The sequence below is a fragment of the Scatophagus argus genome, chromosome 13 (assembly GCF_020382885.2).
Source record: "Scatophagus argus isolate fScaArg1 chromosome 13, fScaArg1.pri, whole genome shotgun sequence".
Taxonomy (NCBI): Eukaryota; Metazoa; Chordata; class Actinopteri; family Scatophagidae; genus Scatophagus; species Scatophagus argus.
In genome coordinates, this window is record NC_058505.1 from 514,577 (window position 1) to 537,023 (window position 22,447).

The 22,447-nt window shown below is 42.4% G+C and overlaps 1 protein-coding gene and 4 gene segments (V, D, J or C); all 5 read left to right on the top strand.

Moving 5' to 3' along the window:
• The first annotated feature begins 1,281 nt into the window (after window positions 1-1,281).
• Window positions 1,282-2,719, top strand: LOC124068809. The segment is given in 2 exon segments: window positions 1,282-1,809; window positions 1,898-2,719. Coding segments are annotated over 2 exon segments (426 nt in total).
• Window positions 2,720-7,582: 4,863 nt separating this feature from the next.
• Window positions 7,583-8,787, top strand: LOC124068802. The segment is given in 2 exon segments: window positions 7,583-7,983; window positions 8,074-8,787. Coding segments are annotated over 2 exon segments (507 nt in total).
• A 2,056-nt stretch (window positions 8,788-10,843) lies between these two features.
• Window positions 10,844-20,865, top strand: LOC124069391. The gene is made up of 6 exons (XM_046408551.1): window positions 10,844-11,085; window positions 11,166-11,507; window positions 17,163-17,442; window positions 17,635-17,816; window positions 18,014-20,643; window positions 20,724-20,865. Exons 1-5 carry the CDS (start codon window positions 11,004-11,006, stop codon window positions 18,397-18,399), a joined length of 1,272 nt encoding a protein of 423 aa, XP_046264507.1. The 5' UTR covers window positions 10,844-11,003; the 3' UTR covers window positions 18,400-20,643; window positions 20,724-20,865.
• LOC124069717 lies at window positions 12,274-13,422 on the top strand. The segment is given in 2 exon segments: window positions 12,274-12,815; window positions 12,906-13,422. Coding segments are annotated over 2 exon segments (507 nt in total).
• A 204-nt stretch (window positions 20,866-21,069) lies between the features above and the next one.
• Window positions 21,070-22,210, top strand: LOC124069718. The segment is given in 2 exon segments: window positions 21,070-21,328; window positions 21,592-22,210. Coding segments are annotated over 2 exon segments (423 nt in total).
• Window positions 22,211-22,447: the final 237 nt, after the last annotated feature.

The following is a 22,447-nucleotide window of genomic DNA, read 5'->3' on the forward strand; positions in this document are numbered from 1 at the left end:
GTGATGGTAAAGTCCAGATTGTTTGCAGTGGTTGTAACAATGATGGATAACTATGACCCTCAACAATCACCTCCACCAGGCCAAAAGTCCAATCTTCTGTTACAGCAGTTCTCAAACTTTTTCCCTGTCAGCAACATAAAACTGACAGTTGTAACACCACAAACCCACATTTGAGTCCACCATCATGTTCTTCTTGGTTTTGCTTTTCCTTTGAGATGTTTTATTATATAAAGTGTGACACCAATCGCAAAATTAATACTCCATTTTCAGAGCCCCCCTGCAGTCCAAAGAGCTGAGTGTCCTCAATAGATACAGTCCCTTAAAGCTTCAGCCTCATTGGGCCAACCTTCCACTGTGTGAGAGACAACTGGTTGCCCTTGTATGAAAGGTTGGTACATTGGGAAGAGAGACACCAAGTTATGGTCAGATTGTTATGGAGAACCTGTGAAATTTATAAGATCCAAAAGTGAAAATGACATGGCTCATAAAATACATTACAAATGGTAATGATCAACCGTGAAACTGTCAAGGGGAGAATTTGACAAATACAGTCTCCAGTGGGCAGGACTGTGACCTCACAGCAAGAGGGTTCCAGGTTCAAATCCCAGTCTGGGCCCTTCTGTGAGGAGCTGGTATGTTCTCATGTGCCTGCGTGGGATTTCTCCAGGTACGCCACACATGAAGTTAATCCAGCATCAACAATATTTGATGCTGGACTTTCCCATCATTATCAGCTGACTTCAGTTGTACTGTGATTAAATGTGTCCTTTCTTTCTACTGCCTTTTGTTCCTTTAAAGAATAGATTATACTTCAAAGCCCCAGCCAAGGATCTGAGGCTGTGCCCTGGCTTATTGGGAAGCAGCACTGCAGCTGGAAGCTAAAACCTGCTTTAACGGTGATCAGTAAACTCTTAAAATCAATACTAAAACAGCCTGGTAACCAGGAAAGCTAAAACAGGACTGATCTCATCTTGTCTCCTTGTATTTGTTTAAAGCCAAGCAGCAGCATTTTGCACCAGAGGAAGGCATGAAATTGCTTTAAGGCTCAATCCTGAATACAATGAATTGCAATAATTTGACCTTCTTGAGATCAGGCTGAGAGGAAAGACTTTATGTTTGCGATGCTCCTTAACTAACACAACATGAACAACATTTTTAATTTATTGATTTAAAGATAGGACACGTTCAAATATCATGATCAGGTTTCTTTTGTGTTTTGACCGTGACACACGACACCCGAATCATCTCCCACATATTCTGAAAATACAAAAAGCACTTGATATCAGACTCTGAGGTCACATCTGTGAAATATTTAAGATCGAGTTTCGAAACTAAAACCCACAAAATCATTTACAAACGATCAACCATGAAACCATAAAGGACAGAACTCGACAAATGGGAATAATCTCCTGCTTTGGAGCTGAAAGTCAAGACTGCAGATGATTTACTCTTGATTTGTCCTAAAATATGACAAATGTGAATAATATTATTTCAGTAAAGAATCTAATAGGTAATTAATATGGTTGTCATATTTTATTAGTGTTAGTAATTGTATTATATGATCTGAGAAAGGATTTAACTCAGTCAGGACCTTCACATGTGCTGCCAAGTGTCCATCAGTGTTACCTCATCAGCTGCTTGTTACCTGAAGGAAATGATGTAATTTAGTGAATATCAGCAGTGACAAACACACAGTTTGTCAGAGCTGTGAGGAGTGTCAGGGTTTCAGTGTTCTTCCTCTCTCCTCCCCTCTCACTGCAGACATGAAACGCTGGCTGAGAAACATCCTGATTCTGACTCTCTGTTTAGGTAACTCTTTAAACTGACTGACTGCTCTCCTTTAATCAATCATCTTTATTGATTCTTCTCTTCATCTGCATGTTCTCTTCTTCCCCAGAGTGTAAAGGACAAGACAAAGTGAACCAGCCAACAGAGGATGTCATTGCTACTGAAGGAGACTCAGTTACACTTGGATGTACATTTGAGACAAGTGCCTCAAGTCAAACTTTGTTCTGGTACAAACAGGAAGCAAACGGTTATCCAAAGTACATGCTGAGATGTTTCTCTAAAACAGTCGATCATGCTCCAGAGTTTGAAAAGGAGAGATTTAATGCTACAATTGAGAACAAGTCGGTTCCTCTGAAGATCCAGAAGCTTCAGCTGTCTGACTCTGCTGTGTACTACTGTGCTCTGAGGCCCACAGTGACAGGAAACACCAAAACTCTGTACAAAAACCTTTGGAGCAAAGACAACAGAATACTCCACAACATCCACTAGAGGGAGTCACACACTGTTACACTGCAACTATTCAGGCTCTGCTGACAACCTCTTGTGGTATCAAGTCCAGTTCATCTCCACAGCTTCTCCACAGAGTCACTTTCCTGTCAGACAGGATTGTGATGTGTCAGGAATCACAGCCACACTTGGCATTTTATTCAGACTTGTCTTCATGATAAACTCACTCCCAGCATCTCTGTGGGAATCTTTGCTGCACAAAGTGGCACATGATCAGACACCATCAACATCAACCAAATCAAACATCAGCAAGTGTGTTGATAATGTGGTGCTGATCACAAACAACAAAATCAATCTCCATCAGAAAGCCTGGATGAATGGAGAGATGAGGGCTCCATCCAGACCCAATGAAGCTGTCTTTTGGACAGGTCCACCAATCAGCTGTGACATTGTTACCACTGACAGGTCAAGTCCTACACGCCTCTCTGCGCTTCCATTACAGTTACCCACCCAATATCCCATAGAGACTGTGTCTGTCCCCCGACCACTTAAATTAATTGAACCAAATTCAAAAAGAGGAGTTATACATAAAAATCTAATAAAGATCAACACCAACACCTCCACAGCTACAACAAATAGGAGAATTAAATGTGGACTGTTAAATATTAGATCTCTCTCATCTAAAGCTGTACTAGTGAATGAGTTAATATTGGACAATAATATAGATTTATTTTGCTTGACCGAAACCTGGCTTCGGCCAGAAGAATATGCCAGTTTAAATGAATCCACTCCCCACAGTCATATTAATACTCACATTCCTCGAGACACCGGCCGAGGAGGTGGAGTTGCCGCCATTTTTGACCCAAATCTATCATTTAGTCCAAAGCCCAAAGTCAACTACCATTCATTTGAAAGCCTTATTCTTACTCTCTCACACCCCACCTGGAAAACAATACAACCAATTTTTATTGTTGTAGTGTACCGCGCTCCTGGCCCATACTCTGAATTTTTACTGGAATTTCCAGAGTTCCTATCGAGTCTGGTCCTTAAAACTAATAAAGTTATTATTATGGGTGATTTCAACATCCACGTGGACGATAGTAATGATAGCCTTCGCGCAGCATTTATCTCTCTCTTAGATTCAATTGGCTTCTGTCAGTGTGTACATGAACCCACTCATTGCTTCAATCACACTCTTGACCTTGTTTTGACATATGGTATAGATGTAGAACATTTAACTGTCTCTGAACAAAATCCTCTTCTGTCTGACCATTGTTTAATAACTTTTGAGTTTGTACTATTTGATTTCATACCACCAAGAAAAAACTCCTACACTGTCTGTCTGATAGTGCTGTAGCTAAATTTAAAGAAACAGTTCTATTGTCATTAACTTCAGTATCATGTCCCCATACGAGTGAACAATACAATAATCCCTCTGAAATCGACCATTTCGTGGACAGTGCTGCAAGTTTACTAAGGACGACTTTAGACTCTGTTGCTCCGCTAAAAAAGAAACTCATAAAGCAAAAGAAACTTGCACCCTGGTATAATACAGAGGTTCGCAAATTAAAGCAAAATGTGCAAAAATTTGAGAGGAAATGGCGTTCCTCCAAACTTATTGAATCTCGCTCAATCTGGCAAGACAGTCTCAGATTATATAGGAAGGTCCTACGGACTGCCAGAGCAGCCTATTACTCAAAATTAATTGAGGATAACAAGCATAATCCCAGGTTTCTCTTCAGCACTGTAGCCAGGCTGACAGAGAGCCACAGTGCTATCGAGCCTTGTATCCCGGTGACCCTTAGCAGCAATGACTTTATAACCTTTTTTAACGACAAGATCTTAATCATTAGAGACAAAATGCAGCACCTACTGACCTCAGCTGATCCTGATGTAACATCAAACACTAGTGTCTTAGAACCAACAGTAAAAACAGATAATCATCTTGACTGCTTTTCACCTATCGATCCCCATCAGCTATACTCACTCATATATTCATCCAAGCCAACAACATGCCTCTTAGACCCCATCCCTACCAAACTTCTCAAAGAAGCTTTACCCTTACTTAGCACCTGTCTATTAGACATGATCAATCTGTCCCTGATAACAGGCTATGTACCCCAGTCCTTTAAAGTAGCTGTAGTCAAACCTCTCCTTAAAAAACACACACTTGATCCAGAGGTTTTAAGCAACTATAGACCAATATCTAACCCTCCATTTCTTTCCAAGATCCTTGAAAGAACAGTCGCCAATCAGTTATATGACTTTCTTCAAAATAACTTATTTGAAACTTTTCAATCTGGCTTTAGAGCTCATCATAGCACAGAAACAGCATTGGTCAAAGTCACAAATGACCTCCTCCTGGCATCAGACAAGGGATTTATCTCTGTCCTTGTACTGTTAGACCTTAGTGCTGCATTTGACACCATTGACCACTCTATATTACTGCACAGATTGGAACACCTAATTGGCATCAAAGGAACTGCATTAAGCTGGTTTCAGTCTTATTTATCAGAGCGATTTCAATTTGTTCATGTTAATGATACGTCGTCCACACTCACAAAAGTTAGTCATGGAGTTCCCTAAGGTTCTGTCCTTGGGCCAATATTATTCACCCTTTATATGCTCCCCATTGGTGATATTATTAGGAAACACTCCATACATTTTCATTGTTATGCGGATGACTCGCAATTGTACTTATCAATGAAACCAGATGAAATAAATCAGCTAGTCAAGCTTCAGGCATGTCTTAAAGACATAAAAACCTGGATGACCAGCAACTTCCTACTTCTAAATTCGGACAAAACTGAAGTTATTGTTCTGGGCCCCGAACACCTTAGAAATAAATTATGCAGTGATATTGCATTAATAGATGGCTTAGCCGTGGCCTCAAGCTCCACTGTAAGAAATCTAGGAGTTATCTTTGACCAGGACATGTCCTTTAACTCAAATATTTCAAAGACTGCATTCTTTCACCTCAGCAATATCGCAAAGATTAGGCACATCCTGAGTCAGAAAGATGCAGAAAAATTAGTCCATGCATTCATTACCTCTAGACTGGATTACTGTAACTCCCTTCTATCAGGCTGCCCCAGTAAATCCATAAAGACTCTCCAGCTAATCCAGAACGCTGCAGCACGACTACTGACAAGAACCAGCATGAGAGACCATATTTCTCCTGTTCTGGCTTCTCTACATTGGCTACCTGTAAAATTCAGGATAGATTTTAAAATTTTCCTCCTCACTTATAAAGCCCTGAGCGGTCAGGCACCATCCTGTCTTAAGGAGTTACTAGTTCCCTATTATCCCACCAGAACCTTATGTTCCCAAAATGCAGGACTACTTGTGGTTCCTAGAGTCCTCAAAAGTAGATTGGGAACCAGAGCCTTGAGTTATCAAGCTCCTCTACTATGGAACCATCTTCCGGTTTCGGTCCGGGAGGCGGACATCCTCTCTATATTTAAGAGTAGACTAAAAACTTTCCTCTTTGATAAAGCTTATATTTAGGGCTGACCTAGGTTGGCCCCTAGTTATGCTGCTATAGGCTTAGACTACCGGGGGCCCTCCCATGATGCACTGAGCTCTTTCTTCCTCTCCCTCTCCTTCTGCACACATTCATGTCCCATTAATGCATATTACTAACTCAACTTCTTCCCTGGAGTCCCTGTGCTTTCTTATCCCGCAGATTCCTAGCGATCATGACTGGACCTCCTGCTGCGGTCCTGCTGTCGTCCTGCTCAAAACCTACTGCAATTACAACTGTTTAGTCATAATCTGATTTAATTCTGTTACGACTCTGTACAGCTACTACCATTATTGTTACTACCATTGTTATCAAAATCACCATAATACCTTCTGTATACTTCATTGTCATTATCATTATCTACATTTCCGATACTTCTGGTATTATTACTGCTGCTATGCATCTCTGCTTGTGTGCTCCTTCTCTCACACCCCACCCCCTCTCCCTCTCTCCCTTGCTCTCTCTCTCTCTCTCTCTCTCTCTCAACCCAACCGGTCAAGGCAGATGGCCGCCCATCTTGAGCCGGGGTCTGCTCCGAGGTTTCTGCCTTCTAAAAGGCAGTTTTTCCTCGCCACTGTCGCCAAGTGCTTGCTCAAGGGGGAATGTTGGGCTCTCTCTATTTTACAATTTAATTAAAGAGTTTGGTCTAGACCTGCTCAAATTGGAAAGTGTCATGAGATAACTTTTGTTGTGAATTGGCGCTATATAAATAAACTGAATTGAATTGAATTGAATTAAAAGCATTGATTATGTTGTTACAGTGGCACCTGGCAGTGGGTGGGACATACTAGGCAGCAAATGAACATTTTGTTCTTGAAGTTCATGTGTTGGGAGCAGAAGAAATGGACAAGCATCAAGATTTCAGGATTTAAAGAATTTATCTTCGGGGATAAATAAAGGAATTCTGATTCTGGTTCTGATTTGAGCGACCTCGAGAAGGACCAAATCGTGATGACCAGACGATTGGGCCAGAACATGTCCAACACTGCAGCTCTGGTGGGAAGTTCCCGTCCTGCAGTGGTCAGGACTTAATGAAAGTGGGCCAAGGAAAGAAAACCAGTCAACTGGCCACAGGGTGAAACCTCGGGTCCTGCCATTCATGTGGACGATACGATGACATGCAACACCCACCTAAATGCTGTTGTTCACCAAGTACACCCCTTCATGGAAACGGGTTCCCTGATGGCAGTGGCCTCTTTCAGCAGGATAATGTGCCCTGCCTCACTGCAAAAATGGTTCAAGAATGGATTGAAGAACACAACAAGGAGTTTGAAGAGTTGACTTGGCCACCAAAGTCTCCAGATCTCAATTCAGTCATTGGAAAAACAGGTCCAATCCAAGGATGCACCAACTCACAATTTACAGGACTTAAAGTATCTGCTGTTGACGGCTTGGTGCCAGAAACCACAGCAAACCTTCAAAGGTCAAGTGGAGTCAATGAGATCCTGGTTCAGGGCTACTTTGACTGAAAAATGGAAACCACCTCAATATTAAGCAGGTGGTAATAATCTTATGGCTGACTGGTGTAAATGTGACAGTTGAGTGATGGGAAGGGACTGAAGGTCCAGAAGCATCTGGTGTACTCGTGGAGAATGGAAATGAATGTTGCTGATGAAGTGGGAATGTGGCTGGAGGGAGGGACAGAAGGGCCAAGGCAAAGCAAAGACATCAGCTGCTTTCTCCTGTTGCTTTAAACCTTCTTATAAACGTGGAACTTTGGCTGTGGATTCGTTTTGCTGCTCTTTTCTTTGGTGTGACACAAAGAACAACATGTTTTTATTCTTCTTCACATGTTTTCAATCATTTCTTCTCAGGTTAACTGTAATCTATCTGATAATAAATATTAAAGCGGTCACAGCAGATTCACAACAATTAGCACCTTTTACATGTCAGGGAACAAAGTGGCTCCTCATCAGATGTGAGAGAGGAAACCCGTCAGCTGAAATATGTCATGATGACGACATACAAGACAAGTTGTACACGGAAAGGAGAGTGTCAGTAGGATGTGTTGAGTGTCAGGTTGTCAGTCAGGGGAACAACACAGGGCTGTGAATGAGCCCTGTCACTGTGATCAGGCTCCTCCTTCTAATCCACCAACTTAGTGTTGATGAAGACCAAACAGAGAGATCACAGCCTTCTTTATACTCGCTGGAGCTCACAGTTACTCAGCACTGCAGACATGACGCCTCTGTTCACCTCACTGTTGCTGGCTGCTATGTGCTTTGGTATGAACACAACTCTGTTTCTGTGATATCAATCCAACACTGACATGATTCTTTAACAGCTCACTGATACTGTTTGCTGCTGTTTTACAGAATGCAGAGCACAGAAAGACAACGTGCTGCAACCAAAAGAAGATGTGACTGCTGCTGAAGGAGAGGCAGTAACACTTGGCTGTCAATATAACAGCAGCTCAAATGGTCCAACTCTCTTCTGGTACAAACAGGAGGGAAACAACAGCCCCAAATTCATACTGAGTCGCGTTCAAGGGAATTCAGGGAACACACCAGACGAGTTCAAGGAGAGGTTTTCATCCACACTGAATTCCACCTTAAGATCAGGTCCTCTGAAGATCCAGAAGCTTCAGCTGTCTGACTCTGCTGTGTACTACTGTGCTCTGCAGCCCACAGTGACAGGAAACACCAAAACTCTGTACAAAAACCTTTGGAGCAAAGACAACAGAATACTCCACAACATCCACTAGAGGGAGTCACACACTGTTACACTGCAGTGGGATGTGATTTTCCAGAATCATCTGCAAAAGACAGCAGAAAATGAAGCATGAAAGATAAAGGTATAAAGTAAAATTTAGTTAGTCATAAAACACAAACTGTAATGATAATGAGGTGTTGTGGGATGCTATTTATGTGAACAATATCTCATCACAGGTGAATTTAACAGCAAATCTTGTGACATCTGCAGCTCAAATTCAACTCTTTAGGTTAAGTTTGTGACAAACTCTCTTACATATTCACTGTGTTTATGTGAAATATCGTAAGCTGGCAAGAAATCATTTGAAATAAAACATTCAGTATAAAGTCAGATATGCAGAATGTTTGGTCTGTATATTTAAGACCAAATTGAAGAGTTTGGTCTGGACCTGCTGTGTTTGGAAAGTTTGTTGTTGTATTTAACTTGCAATGTATGGACAAATATTCCATGTGCTGCACTTTACATACTGGTGGTATGTGAAGTGCAACAACAAAACTTTAGACAAATGTTATGGAAATAGCAAAGGCGCATACACAGCAAAGTCTCTCCCCCCTCTCTCCCACTCTGACCATCTAACAGTCCATCTTATCCCCACTTATAAGAGTTTGCTTAAGTCCGCGTGAGTTTGCTTCATTCATTCTGGCCGCTGTTTACATCCCGCCGAGTGCGGACGTGCACGAAGCTCAGCGCGTACTCGCGGATCAGGTACTGTGTGTGGAGCAAACATACCCAGACTCCTTAGTTATTGTCCTCAGTGACTTTAATAAAGGAAATCTGAGCCAAGAGTTACCCAAATACAATCAGCTGATCAAATGCCCGACCAGAGAGGAGAACACTCTGGATCACTGTTACACCACAATAAGCGGAGCATATCGTGCTTTGCCCCGCGCCGCTCTGGGTCTATCTGACCACGTCATGGTCCACCTGATCCCCTCATACAGACAGAGGCTGAAGCTCGCCAAACCTGTGGTGAGCACATCTAAAAGGTGGACCAGCCAGGCTGTGGAGGAGCTTCGTTTCTGTTTGGATTTTAGGTTTTGACCTGGTTTAGGGCTGCTGCGACATTTTCAACACCTCTCTGGAGTCATGCCATGTGCCAGTCTGCTTCAAAGCCTCCACCATAGTCCCAGTCCCCAAGAAGCCGAGGATCACTGGACTTAATGACTACAGACCTGTGGCACTGACATCTGTAGTCATGAAGTCATTTGAGCGCCTGGTTCTGTCCCACCTCAAGTCCATCACAACCCCCCTCCTGGACCCCCTGCAGTTTGCCTACAGAGCCAACAGGTCTGTAGACGATGCAGTCAACCTGACTCTACACTTCATCCTGCGGCCTCTGCTCTTCTCCATCTACACCAACTGCTGCACCTCCGGCCACCAGTCAAGCTAGTTAAGTTCGCAGAAGACACCACCCTCATCGGTCTCATCTCGGATGGGGATGAGTCTGCCTACAGGAGGGAGGTGGACCGTCTGGTGTCCTGGTGCGGCAACAACAACCTGGAGCTGAACACCCAGAAGACAGTGGGGATGATCATTGACTTTTGGAAAGTGCCAGCTCCATCGCTCCCCCTCACCCTGACAGACACCCCCATCTCCATGGTGGACTCCTTCTGTTTCCTGGGTACCACCATCACCCGGGACCTCAAGTGGGAGCTGACCATCAGCTCCCTCATCAAAAGGGCCCAGCAGAGGATGCTCTTCCTGCGGCAGCTGAGGAAACTCAACGTGCCAGTCAAGATGATGGTTCAGTTCTACACGGCCATCATTGAGTCCATCCTCACCTCCTCCATCACCGTGTGGTACGCTGGGGCCACCGCCAGGGACAAGCACAGACTGCAGCGTGAAGGTGATCGGCTGCAGCCTTCCATCTCTACAAGACCTGTACACCTCCAGGACTCTGAGGCATGCAGGTCGGATCACAGCTGACCCTTCTCACCCTGGACATGGACTCTTTGAGAAACTCCCTTCAGGCATTCGGACCAAAACCTCACGCCACAAGAACAGCTTCTTCCCCTCTGCTGTTGGACTGTTGAACACCAACTGACTAACTGCTCTGCACTTCAGTTACTTCAGTACAGTCACTGATCTGTGCTCATGTCATGATCCACCTGCTGTTCATTTGCACTGTTTACCTCACCTACTTGCACTACACTTCCACCCTGCACTACCTCACTTTTGGACGACCTCAAGAACCATATTTATTTTACTTATCTTATTTAATTTTGTTTTACCTTATGCTATTTTATTTTATTTTATTCTACTATTATATGTTACTGATTACATTCTATGTTTGCACCAATCAACAAGATAAATTCCTAGTAATGTGAAACCTCTTCACTTACATGGCAATAAAGACGATTCTGATTCACATGTGAGTCAGTGTTGCCTTATCAGCTACTTCTTCACATTGGCTGAGAGAGCTCAGTGTACTGCAGCTAAAAATGTGCTGTGAGAGGAAGGAGGGAGGGATTAAGGGAGGAACAAAACTGGGACTCAAGTACAGAAAAGACAGACTTTCACAGTGCTGTTTCATATGAAAACCAGACAGATTCTCTTTAAGATGCTGTCAGTGAACTTCAGTCTGTTTGTCACTTTGTGTCTGCTCACAATCAGAGGTAGGTGAGATCATTAACATTACAAGAACTTTACACATTAAAAACATTGAATCATAAGTTACAGATTTGTCCTCCTTTAGGTGTCAGCTGTGAAGATCTCAGTCCAGTCAAAGATGAACAGTCCAGTTTAGAAGACAGCTCTGTTACTCTGTCCTACAGATACAGCAAGAAAGCAACTGGTTCTGATAACTTCTTCTGGTATCGACAAGATCCAGGAAAGCCACCAGAGTTCCTCACCTCTCACTCAGGAACAGGAACAATATTAATGAGTCCAAAGTCTGGACTGTCTGTTACAGTGAGTGAGGAAAACACTCACATGAATGTTCAGATCTCCTCTGCTGCAGTGACAGACTCTGCTCTGTACTACTGTGCTGTGAGGCCCACAGTGACAGCAAACCCACAGTCTCTGTACAAAAACACAAGCTGACACACTGACAAGCTGCTGGAAGCCTTTTTTCCACACTGTTGGACTCAACTTTTTACCTCCACTAGAGGGCGACATTATCAAGTAGGCGGTGCACTACTTCTGCACTGTGTTCAACCATTGTGTCAATAATAAGTGCTGCTGTGAAGAGAACAATTCTCACACTGAATGTTGAACAGCAGCTGCTTTCTCCTGTTGCTTTAAACCTTGTTGTACAGATGGAACTTTGGCTGTGGATTATTCTTGCTGCTCTTTTCTTTGGTGAGACACAAAGAACAACATGTTTTTATTCTCTTCTAAAGACTGACGCAAACTGGAGTTCAGAGCAGAAATCTGTTTCTGTCCACACAGTAACTCTGTACACATGATATTTTCCACTGTCTTCTCCTCTCAGCCTCATGAACAATGTTAGTCTAATGGCTTCATTTCCTCCTCTTCTTTCAGGACTGATAGCTGGAGACACAATCGATCCTGTAGGAGATGTGGAAGTCAGCAAAAGAGAAGGAGAAACTGTCACACTCGCATGTACATATCAGACGAGTTACACTGGTGTTTTCCTTTACTGGTACAGACATCACTCTGAGCTTCAGGCACCTCAGTTTATACTCAGGAAAGGAGCAAAAGGGTACACATCTGAGTATATTCCTGACAAACGATATCAATCTAAAACATCAGAGACATCAACTGAACTGACCATCACAGTCCTGACCCTGGCAGACTCAGCTCTCTACTACTGTGCTCTAGAAACACACTGATACAAAGTGTAGAAGAGGCTGTACAAAAACCTGAACACAGATATGTGACTACTCTTCAAAGAGGAGGGAAGTGGTATTCAAACCACAGCTTCATATCAGATGGATTCTGCTCATTCCTGTTCCATCAGAGTCACTGTGGTTACAGCTGCTAATGAAACACTGTGGGAGGATTCACATGAGCAGCAAATCCACATCACTGACAAACCACTGTGGGCCATTCAGGCTCAATCAGCTCCTTCCATTGTTTAATATCCTTGGCAACATGTTGGGCTCCATCTGAAACAGACACTAAAGCACTGACTAATAAACACTAACTGTGTACAAGCCATAACAAAGACTGACTGCTGCATTATTTCTGACTGACACACAGGGCTGTGAATGAGCCCTGTCACTGTGATCAGGCTCCTCCTTCTAATCCACCAACTTAGTGTTGATGAAGACCAAACAGAGAGATCACAGCCTTCTTTATACTCGCTGGAGCTCACAGTTACTCAGCACTGCAGACATGACGCCTCTGTTCACCTCACTGTTGCTGGCTGCTATGTGCTTTGGTATGAACACAACTCTGTTTCTGTGATATCAATCCAACACTGACATGATTCTTTAACAGCTCACTGATACTGTTTGCTGCTGTTTTACAGAATGCAGAGCACAGAAAGACAACGTGCTGCAACCAAAAGAAGATGTGACTGCTGCTGAAGGAGAGGCAGTAACACTTGGCTGTCAATATAACAGCAGCTCAAATGGTCCAACTCTCTTCTGGTACAAACAGGAGGGAAACAACAGCCCCAAATTCATACTGAGCCGCTTTTCAGAGAGTTCAGGGAACACACCAGACGAGTTCAAGGAGAGGTTTTCATCCACACTGGATTCCACCTTAAGATCAGGTCCTCTGAAGATCCAGAAGCTTCAGCTGTCTGACTCTGCTGTGTACTACTGTGCTCTGAGGCCCACAGTGACAGGAAACACCAAAACTCTGTACAAAAACCTTTGGAGCAAAGACAACAGAATACTCCACAACATCCACTAGAGGGAGTCACACACTGTTACACTGCAGTGGGATGTGATGGTAAAGTCCAGATTGTTTGCAGTGGTTGTAACAATGATGGATAACTATGACCCTCAACAATCACCTCCACCAGGCCAAAAGTCCAATCTTCTGTTACAGCAGTTCTCAAACTTTTTCCCTGTTAGCAACATAAAACTGACAGTTGTAACACCACAAACCCACATTTGAGTCCACCATCATGTTCTTCTTGGTTTTGCTTTTGCTTTGAGATGTTTTATTATATAAACTGTGACACCAATTGCAAAATTAATACTCCATTTTCAGAGGCCCCCTGCAGTCCAAAGAGCTGAGTGTCCTCAATAGATACAGTCCCTTAAAGCTTCAGCCTCATTGGGCCTCATTGCAAACCTTCCTACAACTGCTCATACTCTGGGTACAATATTTGATGCTGGACTTTCCCATCATTATCAGCTGACTTCAGTTGTACTGTGATTAAATGTGTCCTTTCTTTCTACTGCCTTTTGTTCCTTTAAAGAATAGATTATACTTCAAAGCCCCAGCCAAGGATCTGAGGCTGTGCCCTGGCTTATTGGGAAGCAGCACTGCAGCTGGAAGCTAAAACCTGCTTTAACGGTGATCAGTAAACTCTTAAAATCAATACTAAAACAGCCTGGTAACCAGGAAAGCTAAAACAGGACTGATCTCATCTTGTCTCCTTGTATTTGCTTAAAGCCAAGCAGCAGCATTTTGCACCAGAGGAAGGCATGAAATTGCTTTAAGGTTCAATCCTAAATACAATGAATTGCAATAATTTGACCTTCTTGAGATCAGGCTGAGAGGAAAGACTTTATGTTTGCGATGCTCCTTAACTAACACAACATGAACAGCATTTTTAATTTATTGATTTAACCCTGTAAAGCCCAAACCATTAAATAATTCACAGAAAATTCCAATTCTTTGAACTTGGAGCCTTTAATGGTCCCTCTGAACAAATAAACAAAAAAATTTCCTTGCACTTGCAGTTTTCCCGACCAAGAAAGAAAAGTGAAAGATATAAGATATAAAAATAGGATAAACAACAGATAAGTATAAATCTAAAAAATACAGGTATTTACATGTGTAAAACCATATATTTGATACATCAGGTCACAATGCTCAAAGATTCTTTTTTCCTGAACAAACAAATCCAACAAATTTGTAATTCCAAACATAAAAAGTGCTACCATAATGCAGTAATGAGAAATCCACCAATGGAACTGGCTGGGTGGAAGTCTGGAAAACACAACATTTCAGTTATTTGTACTCATTTTGCGGTTCACAACCTTTTTATTGTGCATGGTGGTAGGCTTGAAGACAGTTTCTGTACTTGTTCAGGCACAGATGCACTCTGCATTTCTGACAGTACACATGGGTAAAGTGGCCTGTGCAGTGCTTGCATCTCTGTCAGGTTTCCCATGTTGAAATGATCCAGGCCATCCTTTCTCACATCGGGAGGCACCTCAGTGGCTTTCCTCTTCCGGGGAGGGGTTGGCGTTGCTTCTGGAGAGGACAGTGGGCTGCCACACCTTTTGACCTTTCCTGCGCTCGTGAGGGCAGTGCCAGCAGAAGCCTGAAACCGTCGCAGGGTCAGGGGTTTCAGCCTGGGCTGCAGTTTCTCCAGGTCTCTTCTGTAGCGGATCCATGCATTGATTACCACCACTGTAACAGTGTGCCACCAAATGTAAATGTACCATCTTTGGGATCTGCAGCTGAACTTGTACAGTGCAGATAGCATATCAAGAAGGTCAACAGCTCCCATGAACCTGTTGTATGTGTCAACAATGGCTGGTCTGGGAACCATTATGCAGGTTTTGGCTTTTCGATCCCAACGCCTCACATTGCCCAGTGGTTCGACGGCAACAAAAGAAGAGAGCAGGTTCACAGCTTTGTTGTCAGCTTTGTTAAGGACTATTAAGGACTACTTTCTGGACTACTTTCTGTTGTGTCCTCTTCTGGGCTTTCATCATCATCACTGCTATCTGGGTTTTCCCAATCTTTGCAGTAAGAGTTTATTCCTCTTCCTCTTCCTCATCATCATCTTCCCCTAGCTGCTCCATGTCACTTGAATTCCATAATCCATAATCATTTTCAGAGCATCTTCAACTCTGTATTTTTTTTGCCATCTAAAAACACACATGCACACAAAAACAGATTGTGATTTTATATGAATTGGTCAGTTTTTAGTGAAAAGCAGTAAGCAAAAGGAAGTTACAAGCAATCGTATCATGGCAACACCAAACTAGTCATCAATCATCATGATACAGCAAGTTACATATCTAGTTTTTTACTCGAAAATATGTCATTGAAAAAATAAAAAGACTGTATGTTGCTTGATGTTATATATATCCATCCATTTTCTATACCGCTTATCCGTCAGGGTCGCGGGGGAGCTGGAGCCTATCCCAGCTGACCACGGGCGAGAGGCGGGGTTCACCCTGGACTGGTCGCCAGTCAATCACAGGTCCGACACACAAAGACAAACAACCACACATTCTCACACTCACACCTAGGGGGTAATGTAGAGCAGCCAGTTAACCTAATGTGCATGTTTTTGGTATTGTGGGAGGAAGCCGGAGAACCCGGAGAAAACCCACGCAGGCACAGGGAGAACATGCAAACTCCACATAGAAGGGCCCAGACCGGGATTCGAACCTGGAACCCTCTTGCTATGAGGCGACAGAGCTAACCACTACACCACCGTGCCGCCCCGATGTTATATATATTATGCATGTATCAAATTTGGTACGTCATTTTCAACACGGTTTTACTAAAACATAGATTATGATGATTATTTTCACATTGCATCAACCCAGTAACTGTTCTATTGATGTTTCAGTAAATTTTTTAATGTTTTTCTTACCTTAACATTTTCAAACTTGGCAAAGTTCTTCTTCAAAAACCACCTGTGTCCAACTCCTGAATCATGGCAATCTTGCAGCGTCACTGGAAGGCCCTCTAATGGGTGAATTACTACCCCCTGTTGGATTATCTGTGCACTGCATGTATCTGATTGTATACATCAGGTTTTTCAGGGAAAAAAATATCACACTGCTCAGGAGGGTTAGGGTTAGGAGGGCTGAAAAACTCATGTATCAAATATGATACGTTTGGCGTTACAGGGTTAAAGATAGGACACGTTCAAATATCATGATCAGGTTTCTTTTGTGTTTTGACCGTGACACACGACACCCGAATCATCTCCCACATATTCTGCAAATACAAAAAGCACTTGATATCAGACTCTGAGGTCACATCTGTGAAATATTTAAGATCGAGTTTCGAAACTAAAACCCACAAAATCATTTACAAACGATCAACAATGAAACCATAAAGGACAGAACTCGACAAATGGGAATAATCTCCTGCTTTGGAGCTGAAAGTCAAGACTGCAGATGATTTACTCTTGATTTGTCCTAAAATATGACAAATGTGAATAATATTATTTCAGTAAAGAATCTAATAGGTAATTAATATGGTTGTCATATTTTATTAGTGTTAGTAATTGTATTATATGATCTGAGAAAGGATTTAACTCAGTCAGGACCTTCACATGTGCTGCCAAGTGTCCATCAGTGTTACCTCATCAGCTGCTTGTTACCTGAAGGAAATGATGTAATTTAGTGAATATCAGCAGTGACAAACACACAGTTTGTCAGAGCTGTGAGGAGTGTCAGGGTTTCAGTGTTCTTCCTCTCTCCTCCCCTCTCACTGCAGACATGAAACACTGGCTGAGAAACATCCTGATTCTGACTCTCTGTTTAGGTAAGTCTTTAAACTGACTGACTGCTCTCCTTTAATCAATCATATTTATTGATTCTTCTCTTCATCTGCATGTTCTCTTCTTCCCCAGAGTGTAAAGGACAAGACAAAGTGAACCAGCCAACAGAGGATGTCATTGCTACTGAAGGAGACTCAGTTACACTTGGATGTACATTTGAGACAAGTGACAGAAATCCATATCTCTACTGGTACAAACAGGAAGCAAACGGTTATCCAAAGTACATGCTGAAATGTTTCTCTAAAACAGTCGATCATGCTCCAGAGTTTGAAAAGGACAGATTTAATGCTACAATTGAGAACAAGTCGGTTCCTCTGAAGATCCAGAAGCTTCAGCTGTCTGACTCTGCTGTGTACTACTGTGCTCTGAGGCCCACAGTGACAGGAAACACCAAAACTCTGTACAAAAACCTTTGGAGCAAAGACAACAGAATACTCCACAACATCCACTAGAGGGAGTCACACACTGTTACACTGCAGTGGGATGTGATGGTAAAGTCCAGATTGTTTTCTCTCAGAGCTTCAGAAATGAAGATCATTTGACATATGAGTCTCCTCCTACTGACTGCAGAGGTGCTTCATGGCAGAAAACTGTTTGATTCCAGCTGTGAACATCAGACCAAACACAACTCACAGAACTTACTCATACTGAACATTCAGTTCCAGCCTTTCACCTCAGTGAACATGGAAAAACTCTCTGCAGTTTTGTTCTGTTTAGTCCTCGTAGGTACGTATGTTTCTGACAGGAAAACCTGAACTATAAAGACATTTTAAAGCAACAAAGATCCTGTTTGGGTTTGGTTCAGAATTCTAGATGTCATCAGTTCATCACTAATAACTGCTTACTACACTGATGACAAAACAATGATGGATTAGTGACTTTGGAACAGAACTCCACAGATAACATGTTGTTTCCTTCATTAGGTAACACCTTGGAAGATCAAATTACTGCCAACAGAGCTGAAGTGACTTCATCAGAGGGCCTGAGTGTCACTCTGTCCTGTAACTATTCAGTTAAAGCTGAGAATCTCCAGTGGTATCGACAGGATGCTGGATCAGCTCTTCAGTTCCTTCTCCTGATTACTGATGCAAAAGAGCCTTCAGTGGTGGAAGCAACACCTCCACACCCTGGACTGACTGTGAACCTGAATGAGGAGAGAAATCGAGTGGATCTGCAGATCTCCTCTGCTGCAGTGACAGACTCTGCTGTGTACTACTGTGCTCTGAGGCCCACAGTGACAGGAAACACCAAAACTCTGTACAAAAACCTTTGGAGCAAAGACAACAGAATACTCCACAACATCCACTAGAGGGAGTCACACACTGTTACACTGCAGTGGGATGTGATGACTTCATTTTCATTCACTTAATCAGCCAGTCTCATTGAGATTAGGTTCTCTTTTCCAAGAAAGAGAAACAAAATTTCAAAACAAGTACATTCATAAGAAAACACAGAACAGCAAGGAGTCAATTCAAACAATAACTCATATCAAGAAACATATCAGAGATTTCAAAACAGCCAAGGGGAATGCAAGACTCTAGTCTGTTTGTAGTTTGTAGTTCATTCCCATTGAAATGGGTGTAATATGTGGACACAAGTCTGCCAAAACTGCAAACATAAGGGATATCTAGAGTTAAGTAGTGACTGGAGTGTGTATTGTAGTTATCAGTTTTAAATGACAGATGTGAGGTAGTTTGGAAGCTTTGACAGTCGGGCTTGAACAGCATAAGATGAGTGTTTCTTCTTGGCTGTCATGATGACCAACCTACCGACTGATACATGGAGCAGTGATGAGTGTGAAATCTGTCATTTGTGATAAAGCGTAGTGCACTGTGGCCTACGTGGTTTAACTGTTGATGAGGATGTGTGACGTGTGAATATCACCACCGTGAAGAACAGACATGAAGGTTCACTGCACAATGGGTTTGCAGCTGGAAGAAGACAGACATCCTTTAATTCTGTACAGAAAACCAGGTTGGACTTTTAATGTTTGTGTCAATTGCAGAATCTGAATTTTGGAGGATAATCTGCTGTCAAGCCAAATGCCTGGATATTAATATGACTCTGCAGCAGCAATATGGGGGCCATCTGGAGGTTTAATGGTTGGGTAATCAGAGTCGATGGCAGACATTGAGAATATAATCAGCTGGTCTTCTCAGCATTTTAAACCACTCTGTGATGGGGCATGATAACTGAAACTCATTGAAGACAGACTGGAGACGGGTCAGGGACTGGGCTGGGATGGATCCAGGGCCATATAACATTGTGTCGTCAGCAAAGACGTGGACATTGAAGTATTCAATGTATCAGGAACAATTATATTATTTATATATGACGTAACCAGCACTGGCCCAGGGACAGACCACTGTGGCAACCCATTGCTGACTTTATGGCTGCTTGATTGGTTATCATCAGCAGCAACAGTCTGACTTTTCTCTGTGAGGTAAGAATGGAACCAACTAATGGTGAGATTATCGAGACCTATGGATTGCAGTTTTGGGAGTAAGAATTTGTGATCATACAGTATGAAAAGCTTCAGAGAGGTCAATAAAGAGAGCAGCGCAGAACAGTTTTTTATCCAGGTAGAACATAATGTTGTCAGTGAAGGAGGCTGCTGCTGTTATTGTGCTATGACCAGGGCAAAAAGCAGACTGCTGTGGCTGAAGTCTGTTTAGCGGGTCAATACAGGAGCCTAGTTGTTGATTAACCAGTGATTGCAGTAACTCTGCAACTTCATTCAGTTCTATCACCAAGTATGACAGTCTTAAATGATCCATTTCTATTGGAAGTCGACTGATGACAGATCACAACATTTCACTCTACATAAACTGGTTCACATCACAGACTTTGGTTTTGACTTTGTTTGTATTATCATTGTTCTCTCAGGCTGTGATTTACTGTGGTGCACCACAGGGTTCAGTCTGAGGTCCTCTCATTTTCTGTTTATATGTTACATTAAGATCAATTTATTTTGGAACACAACATCAGTTTCCACTGTTTTATTGATATTGTGGAGGCTGGTGAATTACATACAAAGTGCTGGAGTTTAACACCTTTATACAACTGAGGGAGTCTGGAACTGAGATCATTTACTAAGTAAATGAATTAAATGTTTACTTTCAATAGAGAAAATATGTCAAGCAGCAAGCATGACACATGAAGTAGTTTACAGAAAGTAAAATTCATGTATGATAGACCATGGAACTACAGACAGGAGAATTTTACAGAGACAAACAATCTTCCTCTGAAGATAATTTATGTGTGTAAAGGACTGTGCAGTGTGATTTAACTCATTCAGGACCTTCACATGTGAGTCAGTGTTGCCTTATCAGCTACTTCTTCACATTGGCTGAGAGAGCTCAGTGTACTGCAGCTAAAAATGTGCTGTGAGAGGAAGGAGGGAGGGATTAAGGGAGGAACAAAACTGGGACTCAAGTACAGAAAAGACAGACTTTCACAGTGCTGTTTCATATGAAAACCAGACAGATTCTCTTTAAGATGCTGTCAGTGAACTTCAGTCTGTTTGTCACTTTGTGTCTGCTCACAATCAGAGGTAGGTGAGATCATTAACATTACAAGAACTTTACAGATTAAAAACATTGAATCATAAGTTACAGATTTCTCCTCCTTTAGGTGTCAGCTGTGAAGATCTCAGTCCAGTCAAAGATGAACAGTCCAGTTTAGAAGACAGCTCTGTTACTCTGTCCTACAGATACAGCAAGAAAGCTGCAGCTGATGATTACTTCTTCTGGTATCGACAAGATCCAGGAAAGCCACCAGAGCTCCTCACCTCTCACTCAGGAACAGGAGGAATATTAATGAGTCCAAAGTCTGGACTGTCTGTTACAGTGAGTGAGGAAAACACTCACATGAATGTTCAGATCTCCTCTGCTGCAGTGACAGACTCTGCTCTGTACTACTGTGCTGTGAGGCCCACAGTGACAGCAAACCCACAGTCTCTGTACAAAAACACAAGCTGACACACTGACAAGCTGCTGGAAGCCTTTTTTCCACACTGTTGGACTCAACTTTTTACCTCCACTAGAGGGCGACATTATCAAGTAGGCGGTGCACTACTTCTGCACTGTGTTCAACCATTGTGTCAATAATAAGTGCTGCTGTGAAGAGAACAATTCTCACACTGAATGTTGAACAGCAGCTGCTTTCTCCTGTTGCTTTAAACCTTGTTGTACAGATGGAACTTTGGCTGTGGATTATTCTTGCTGCTCCTTTCTTTGGTGAGACACAAAGAACAACAAGTTTCCTTTTAAATCAGATGAGACGACACATTAAGTGATTTTAATGTTGAGAAAAACACATAATTTCCAGCCTTTTTTACCTTTAAACTAGCCTGAAATGAAATAGTTAAATCTGATGAGTCTATTCTACATCTGTGTGTCTGACTCTGTTTAAATATCTGTTCAAACTGACTGACTGCTCTCCTTTAATCAATCATCTTTATTGATTCTTCTCTTCATCTGCATGTTCTCTTCTTCCCCAGAGTGTAAAGGACAAGACAAAGTGAACCAGCCAACAGAGGATGTCATTGCTACTGAAGGAGACTCAGTTACACTTGGATGTACATTTGAGACAAGTGACCCAAGTCCATATCTCTTCTGGTACAAACAGGAAGTCAACGGTTATCCAAAGTACATGCTGAGATGTTTCTCTAAAACAGTCGATCATGCTCCAGAGTTTGAAAAGGACAGATTTAATGCTAAAATTGAGAACAAGTCGGTTCCTCTGAAGATCCAGAAGCTTCAGCTGTCTGACTCTGCTGTGTACTACTGTGCTCTGAGGCCCACAGTGACAGGAAACACCAAAACTCTGTACAAAAACCTTTGGAGCAAAGACAACAGAATACTCCACAACATCCACTAGAGGGAGTCATATGTAGTGGTGATAAAGAGAGAAAATAACGAACTTCAGATAAAACCGAATAAAGTTTTGTGTCATACAAGACAAACTGATGAGAATGAGGATTGTTGGGATGTTATTTATGTGAACAACATCTCATCATCACTGAGCACAACAACAAGCTCTGACATTTAAAAGCTCAAATTCAGCTCTGAAGGTCAGTCATCTTTGTGAGGCCTTCTTATATTCACTACTGCGTCAGTGCTTAACTATCAGACTGGACCCTCACCAGCTTGTGCTCAGAACCAGGAGGTCTACAGATCCACTGCCCTCCACTCAGTCCTCAGCACCTTCACCAGAATGCTGTTTGCTGATTTCAGCTCAGCATTCAGCAGTTTTCCCCATCAAACTCTGTCATGAATCTGCAGACAACATCCCTGTCCAGGTTTCCACATTTCAATCAACAATAAAATATAAAAATAAATTCATATTTAAGGGGG